At 49.8% G+C, this 8,784-nt stretch overlaps 1 protein-coding gene across 1 annotated transcript; it reads right to left on the minus strand.

The window, feature by feature from the left end:
- Nucleotides 1-5,763: 5,763 nt before the first annotated feature.
- RASSF10 (Ras association domain family member 10) lies at nt 5,764-8,553 on the minus strand. Its single transcript, XM_069223575.1, has one exon. The coding sequence runs from the start codon at nt 8,142-8,144 to the stop codon at nt 6,792-6,794; it is 1,353 nt and encodes a 450-aa protein (XP_069079676.1). The 5' UTR covers nt 8,145-8,553; the 3' UTR covers nt 5,764-6,791.
- Nucleotides 8,554-8,784: the final 231 nt, after the last annotated feature.

Genomic DNA, 8,784 nt, shown 5'->3' on the forward strand with positions numbered 1-8,784 from the left:
ACATATTGGCAGTGATGAATTATGTCCCAGTGTCGAAAAACTACACCAGGACAAATTCAGCATATTTCCCTGGATCGGCCAGATTCCAGATCCAGCATAGAAATAGCTGCCTGAACTGGGATTCAGCAATATCCCTCTACTTTCTAGCTTTGGTGGTAATACAGTATCCACAAGCCACTGCTGGAGAAGCCTACCACGCCAATTTATACCTGCAGGATTTACCGCATAGGAGAAATGGGACCATACAACTCATTCATTCTGTTTGTATGACTGCACAGAACATTGCAGGCTATCTGGAAATAGAAATGTAGGAAGAAACAGTTTGTGCACAGTGTATGCATATGTTGCATAAGTTACACAGAAATGTTAGACATTTTGTAGGTTGATAGTAATGGTAATAAAAGTTACTCTTATCAAAGGCAGTCTGGAGACGACCACGCAGATTATCCAGATGCAATGCGTGCACTCATAAAATGTGCCTGATTCAGAAAGAGGATGGAGGAGTGAGATGTGCTTGCCTAAGGTTGTGCCTTGCTAGTTTAATTTGTTCATGTGCAAAACTCAACTGGGGCAAAAAGCTGGGCAGAGTAGGGCTGCAACAGCGTAACCAACCTATTTGCATATGTCAAATGCGAATCACTGAAGAAAGGTCAGGAAAAGCAACCCAAATAAAAAAAAACACCCACCAAGAAAGAAATGCAGGCATACAGACCGAGTGGACAAGTCGCTTCAGTTTCCCCAGATTTCAAATCTCAATGGATTTAGCAGACTCAAAAAAGCAGCTGATTTCACTAGAAAATGCCTCACTGTGTTCCTGATATTACAATAACGCTGTTGTAACTAAACTATATTTCTCACTGGTTTTACTTGCAACTAAAATAAGATGCTTCCGATTCATCAAACTACATCATCTTGCATGTTGGGCCTATCCAACAAGATGTTTTTGGTAATCCACGAACTTTTTTTACATACAACTTGGTTTAAGTGTAGGATATGCTAATGCTGCGTGAGGAAATATCTAGAAATCTAGAAATTAAAGCATTTTGCACACTTAAATGCCGGTCTTTGAACCTGAAGATACAAATGCATTGACACTTTCAACATCACACAACATTCTACTTCAACAATGAACGACATTCATACAACAGTATCTCCACTAAAAAGGAATTTATCAAACCTGAGTACCTGAATTGCCCTTACATCTTGGTAGGCCTCATGAAATAACTATTCAAGTTAGGAACTGACTCTGTTTTCAATTGCAAAACAACATTCTATTTTCAACTGAAGAACTAGATAAAGGCCAAGGAATGGGAACAGCAGAACGTCAAGGGGGCTTTTAGGGCCACCTTATTTTCTGTTTTTGCTGCTGCCTTCCTTGTCTATCAGACCATGGTAGCAAGGGCTGTGCAACAGAACAAATGCATACTGCTTAACCATCTGAGTCTAGAAGGAAGGTGAAATTCAGTTTTGTTACCAGTTTAAGTTACTGAATGAGAAAATGTTTTGGAAAAGTGAAGTGGTCAGTAGGGTAGCCATGGGTCTTAGTGAAAGAAAGGGAAATGCTCCCCATCTTTTGTTTAGATAATGAAAGGAAGATGTAGCAAAGGCCCCCGCGGTGCCCACGGTCTGGGGGCCTCAAGCACAAGGGCCCCTCTCAGCACTGCACGGGCGGCAGGCCCCTGACTGGATCAAGTGGAGGAGGGGCCTCCTAAAAGTTATTTTGCAGGGTGGCCTCCTTAAGTTTTGTTACGCCACTGGTGTGCTTAATTTGTGCAGGTGGTTACAGTGGTGGACGCTGCTTCTCATTTCTGGGAACTGGAATGAATTTTTCATCAGCAGACTGACCCAGAGCAAGAGAGCAAAAGCAGAAAAGGAAGAAAGACAGATGAACAGCAAGAGAGTAAGATAGTAAAAGAGGGAGAGAGTAGAGGTGAAAAGGAGCCTGCAAGAGAGTGACACAGAGCAGCAAGTGCAGGGTGGTGGAAGAAGGAGCATGGCGTGGGTGGATTTAAGGCACCCTCGGTATTCGGCAACCCCATCATTCTAGGGTGTGGCCTACTGAGAAAAGCTAGGCCCCTGCACTTTTTTTAGGACAAATGAAGCAGGTCTGCGCTCCACCACCTTACCTTTTCAAGCACTATCTGGGAGGTAAATCAGTTCACGTCTTTTCAAACTCTACCCCTGTTATCCCAAAGAGAAGTTATGACCTGTCAACGCCCTGTCACACAGTCAACAACAAATATGCACGGGTCTTTAAATGCCAAGTAACTGCAGGGGCAATGTGCGCTCTTCGGTTAAACAGTTTACACTGCTCAGCTGCGACACGGAGGACATGGCAGATGTTTATAGTTTTGCACTTTTTCAATGAACTCCACTTTCTGCAATGCATTGAAGTGCTCACGGCTGAGGAAGTGTAGGGGCAAGTGAAAAGGACAGCTGGCCCTGCATATGGCAGACACTCTTTGTGTCGGTATCTCATTCCTGAACAATACCGACAGAGCAGACAGACACTAAATTTACTGCACTATCAAACACTTGGAGCAGCCAGAGTCCATCTGGGCTGTCGACGCAGGCCTGCCTTCTGTGAAATGGCACTGCTGAAAGGCTGTGTAGAACGGCACTTGCTGCACTTGTATGGAGTTACAAAATACCATTTCAGAACCCCTGGCCCTCAGAGGATTGGGGGAGGCTTTGTCAAAGCAAACGAAGTGGCAAAAGCTCCATGTCACCAATAACACGGTTCTTGTTTAACAAGTTAATGCATTCTGGGAGTTGTAGTCCTGGTTCACTTCAATTCATCCAATTCACCTAACACGCTTGAAAACAATTGTTTAAAAAAACTGGGCCTTTATAAAAATGGAAAGGCCCAGGATTGGAGAACTGCACCGTTGTTGACCTTCAAACATCTGGTAATCTTAGTAAAACCATAAAACCAACTACAGGCATGAGAAATAGCAGTGAGCTTCCAGAGCTCTAGAGAGCCAGAGGAGGAGGCAGAGGAGAGAAGGCTTGGGTGTCTTTATTAAAGCCCCTTGTTCCTTGCTGGGGTGGGTCTCCAGTACATGAAAGCTCTGGGCAATCTGGGGGCACAAACTACACATTACACATAGGGCATGATATGATTTACTAAAGTTCTCCCATGTTGAAGACAGTCTTAGGCAGTGAAAGGCATCCTTGAGTTATAAAGGGATTTATCCTGGTGTAGACCAGTCTCCGAGGCCGACAGTGTTAAACTGCTATATATGGCTCAAAAGAGTGGCATGTCGACCTTCAGCCATGTTTCCTTTCTTAAGTCTGCCGTAAGCCAGGGAAAGCTTTAGTGCATCAGCTCCTAGATGAAGACTGGTGCGTGGTGCACTAGTGTATTCAGAAGACACAGGCTTAGGGGGCCATCAATGGCAGATGTGCACTGTGCAGTGGCTCACTCGGCCTCTGCTACTGCCATATTCTGGGCTATGGTACAAATTCCGTTGCAAAGCCATTGCAAACCCTGTGAATACTGTGTTCATTAGAGCCTAGATCAAAGCTAGCATGGGTTGTACTACTGAATATCGAACCCTCAGGATATGGACCAACATGAATATCGAATGGTTAGTGCATATAGGGAAATACAGATTTACTATTCCTAGCTCTTGATATACATTCCTTGAAGACATACATATTGCGAAGGTACATGAAATCTATACTGACTTATTGATATTTCAGGTACGATATTTTGTCCTCGATATTGTGCTACATCAGTTCCATGTAAGGCAACCACTACGGAAGCCTGTGATTGCTATGACACCCTCCCCACCCCGGGCTACGAGAGTCTTCGTATCCTTCTCCAGAGCGGGCAATAAGTGGGCACTCCGCACCCAAGAAGCAGGTGTAGTGCTCTCCTGTTACTAATATACGGCTGCTCCTGGGCTGTGATGCAGCGGTCTTACAGGCCGGCCTTGCTGCAAAGGCGCTATGGGTCTTCATGCAGGCAAGGCAAAATGCTGCTCACCACGGATTAGCAGTGAAATACAACCGTGATAGGGTCTTAGGGGGCCCCTCGTAATTCGTGGCCCTGGCACCACTGCACCTGCTGCACTATTGGTAGCTACACCCAGGCGCAAAAGCAATCTTCGCTCTGCACCTAACTACCTCAGCACTGCCCGTGGTATTGCAAATGTGGTATTGCAAATGCTTAAGGGTTACTGCTGTTGCATCCCAAACACGTGCCCCCGCGAACCACCCCTGCTGCTTGTCGTCTATGATTGCCTTTGGAAACGCCTATCTACCATCGAGATTTCGTGACACAGGTGAGAAATGTCTCTGACCTTTGATTTGCATCATTGGTGGGTGCTTCGAAGTTAAGGGGTTAGTAAGTAAACATCTGGTAAAAATATGTCAATTTCGCTGGCAAATGATTGGCGATCTCCCTCCTACGGACCAGTGGCGTAACGCTCAACGATGGGACTTCCTGCAAGAATTTAAGGGGACCCTGCGACTCCCAAATGCCACAAATATTCGTACTTCTGCGGCTACATGGGGGCCCAATAGGGATAGGGGCCTGCTTTACGCCCCTGCAATGGACAGAGCGTGTGTATATAACACTCGATCCTTCAACAGATAGCCACAAACCTCATTCTGGCTTTGAACAATGCAATGCATGAACAGACAGTTTGTTAAAGATAGTTCATTGCAGTAAAACGTGTAGCGCGCAGGTGTCTTGTTACCGAAATATAACAGCTGTAGCGCGGCAAAACAGGTAAACTGTGACCGCGGCACTATATAAAAGCAAGTTATTACCCTTATTTTTGCAGTAGGTGGTTTCGAGCCAGGCAGATCAGGCAGGCAGTAACCTTTTGAAACAGCACCCATGTAGCACGTTAAAATGTTTTTTTCGGGTAAATATTCAAGCTGAACAAGTGAACATGTTGTCTCCACAAAAGCACTCTGGAAAAAAGGTGCTGATTCAGATACACCAGCATACTAGAAACCCAGACGCGCAGCACATCTCGCACAAGCAGAGTGATCATGCGCAATTATTCACGCCGTGGGCTGTCCTGCAGCAGGCCATCATTGTGGCATGCTGTCCCGGCAGTGCTCCTGCAGATGGGTGTTCAGCATCACTTTCACTGGTTGATGGATTTACTGCTTTAAGAAACAGGAGCAGATGAGCGTCTATCCCGGTGGCGTGCCTTGTCTAATAAACATTGTGAGCTGTGTGTGGGAATTACCTATAAACGCCACTCCCCCCCTCCCCAAACTCCGCCCCCCCTCCGCTGCTGTTGGTGTGACACCAAGGCGCACACTGTGTACCAGCGCTGCAACAAGTACTGATAACCTGGCCCGGCTCCGGCGGGGTGATTCTAAAACTGTTCCACTGCACACAGGGCGTTAGTGCTTCCAGTCAGAGTCCCTGTGAGTGCGTGCGAGCGAGTATGAGTGCGTGCGTGCGAGCGAGCGTGCGTGAGTGTGCGTGCGTGAGTGTGTGTGTGTTTTCAAACCCGCCCTGGGGCTCCCTTCACATCCCCATCTATGCCCATTGTTGGTACATGGGCAAGTCAGGACTCTGGCAAAAAAAGCTTAGCCGGCAGGGCTGAAGGAACCAAAGGCACCAGGCTTTTGTTTCACGAGGCAATGCACGCTCCAGCACTTTTAAAAAACAAGGCCCACTCGTCACATATATATTTACCAGAGAGAGCCCAGCGGGGATTAGGGCTGGTGAATCCGCCAGGCTTTTGAAGTGGAATAACAGCCCGAAACGCTGGGAAAGGGATAATTCCAGTAATGCGTGAAGCACCAGTCGCCTGGTAATTTGTTCAAACACTATAATCACTTTTAGGCTGCATCTGCTTGCACAAGTTCTGACATGTCTAGCACCAGAAAACACCATTACAGTATCAATGCATTTTTATTATTGCTGCATTTCCGTTTTTTAAGGATATATTGATATAAAACACTTGTAACTTCCCAGTAGGATGCACGATAAATTAACGTTTAGACACATCAAGGTGGGAGGAAATGTCCTGAATACTGCTTAACGGTTTCTATATAAAGTTGTGGGTTGCGTGGCTTAATAAGTGGGGATCAGCGAGAATAAGCGATTTGATTTCCAAGCTGTAGGAGCTTCCTATGGGTTCTTTTGGTTACACGACATTTCTACCCACCGCATGCCTCCGTCATTGTTTTAAACTGTGCACAACTCTGCAAACTAAGAGATGGACTGGTCTGTGGATGGTCTGTGGGGGTGGTGACACCTCTAAAATTATCTGGTTTTCTGAAAGAGGGATTGCGGCCTTCACAGAGTTGAATATATGTTAGGTGTGGACTAACTCCACGTTTCATCCTTGTGAGGTTGATAACATAAATAGATTTGGGTTACATACACAAAAACGTAGGGAGGGTTGTTCTGCAGGTTAATGCATGTGAGAATAGAAAGTTGGGAGATTCCTGGCTCATCCAATTTTACTCCATTGTTCACTAAAAAATTAGCAAGAATGTAGGAAATAATATACTATAGCTATTTAAAGCGCGGCCTAAAGCCAGTAAATTTGGGACCAAGTCAGGCATCAGCTTAAAGCAAAAGCTTATCTTGTTTTTAATTAAGAAAAAGAGCATCATTGGGTGATCACGTTTGAAGCAGATATTTTAGTGCTCAAAGGTGTTATGTGGCTGAGTAGCAGTCAGTCACACGCCAGGCTACCTCGTCCCATACCCGTCTGCTTTTCAAAGCTGCCCCAACCTCCACAGACCAGTGAATCGGACGGAACACTACCAGTGACAGGGTCCCTGAGTTCTGGGAGGGCACAGCCCCCCTACACCAGCGACTCACACACGGCGGGCAGGGAGTCTGAGTCCTGGCTGTGCATGGAGCTCAGCCCCGTGTCCGAGTCCTCGTCGTGCCCCCCCGGGCTGTTTTTGCACAGCTCCTGGCCCTCCTCACCCCAGACCTCCGGACTGTCTTCAGGTGTCCGTGTCCCCTCCGGGTCGCTGCCACCCTCCGGGACTTCTGTCCTGGGGCACTCCTCGCTGACCCCCACCTCCAGGGTGGCCATGCTGGCCAGCAGCCTTTGCAGCTCTTGCTCCCTGTCCTCACACACCTGCTGGCTGCGCTTCAGGTCGTCCTGGAGGGCTTCAAGGTCCGTGTTGAGCCGGAGCCCGATGTAGAGGCTGGTGCTTAGCTCCGTGGTCACCCGCTCCCTCTCCAGGAGGAGCTCGCTCCCCCCCGGCTCGAGGGTGCGCCCCTCGCTGCTCTCCGCCGAGCTGTCCTCGGCCTCCCTAGCTCGGAGCTCCCCCTTCCTCCTCTCCATCCACCTGTGGTTCAACTCCTCCTGGATCTCGGCGGCGATCTGTTCCACGAGCTGCTCCTGGCGGGCCAGCTCCTCCTGCAGCCTCAGCACCTCGTCGCACTGCCCGGCGTACTCCTCGTACTCGGCCAGCACCTCCGCGGTGCACCCGCTCTCAGGCTCCCCGCCCCCGGCGCTGCCCCCCACCAGGTAGGTGTCCTGCACGTAGTTCACCCCGTGCCTTTTAATCCTGTCAAGGTGCACGCTGGCCTCGTACCTGTCAATCTCCCGGTCCAGCTCCCGGATGCGCTGAATCTGTTGACGGATGGTGTGATCCTGGGACAGCACCAGGTGCACCAGGGTTTCCATCTTCTCCACGGAGGATGCGTCTTTCGGTAAAGTTTCCTTTCTCTTTTTGTTTATTTTGGCCAGCTTCCTGAAGGCTTTCCTCACTACCCTTCGCTGCTTCTCCTGAGTTAGGGCCATGGGCGCCTTGGAAGAGTCCCGGAGGTTGCAGGGGCTCTCCTTGCTCAGCACCACTCTGGCCTCGGCGCTCCGGGGCCCGCTGTTGGGAAGAGAGGCCTCGCTCTTGACCAGCACGAAGCGCACGTTGTCCTGCTCCTCGCCCCACGCCGCCCAGAGCCGCAGGATGCGCGTTTTGTTGGGCAGGGTCCGCTCGAAGCCCCTCCACTTCTCCACGATGCAGTAGGCTTGCGGGGGCCCAGCCAGCATGCCGCCGCCGGGCCCCCACTCCGGCTCCTGTCCCTGGTTCTCCAGCAGCACACGTACCACATCCGAGCAGGTGGTGCGCCTGGAGAGTCCCGAGACCAGCTTCTCCTCCTGGCACACCCACACCGAGATCTTGCACTCCTCCGTCTCCATGCCGGCTGTCCCCCGGGCAGCCCCGAGTCACGCCAGACGTGTAACATTCACTGGTGCCCCGTGAGAGCACGCATCCAGCCCCGAGGTTGTGTTCGCAGCTCCAAGGGTGATGTACCACTTCCAAGAGGACGCAAAACAAAGCCACACTGCAGGAAAAAGAGACTCATCAGCAAAATCCGTAAATCAGGAGCTTCAGTCCGGTCCGACGAAAAGCTTTCTGCGTGTGGCCCTCACACAGAGGGCTCTGGAGTGTGAACAGGCTGTCGGCGCCGGGAACCAGCTCAGTGCGCGGCTATTTGTCTTTCAGAGTCCTGCTGCCGAGCTGCCATCGGCCAGCAGTGCAAGAAGCTCTTGTCAGCGTCAGGCTGAGCCGGGCCGCCTTCTGAGCAAAGTGAGCAGAGGAGGCAGGGCTCAGACCCGGGCTGCCTGCCCCTGCCTGCAGCGGTGGCACCCCGCCTCCACGTGACAGCTCCTCTTTGCTTTCGGCGTCGGTCCACAGGGAGCGTAGTTTACAGCAACAAAGTGGCCGAGGTCTGCTCAATGGGATGATGTAGGGGAAGCCATGACACGCCACAGTGCCCAGCTTCCCCCATCATGACTCTCACCTTTTCCATGCAATATACTGCAAGAGCTGCAGTGT

The sequence above is a fragment of the Pleurodeles waltl genome, chromosome 3_1, assembly GCF_031143425.1.
Source record: "Pleurodeles waltl isolate 20211129_DDA chromosome 3_1, aPleWal1.hap1.20221129, whole genome shotgun sequence".
Classification (NCBI taxonomy): Eukaryota; Metazoa; Chordata; class Amphibia; order Caudata; family Salamandridae; genus Pleurodeles; species Pleurodeles waltl.

What these genes read in the sequence shown, in the direction of transcription:
- RASSF10 (XM_069223575.1), bottom strand. Translation starts at nt 8,144, where the DNA reads ATGGAGACGGAGGAGTGCAAGATCTCGGTGTGGGTGTGCCAGGAGGAG.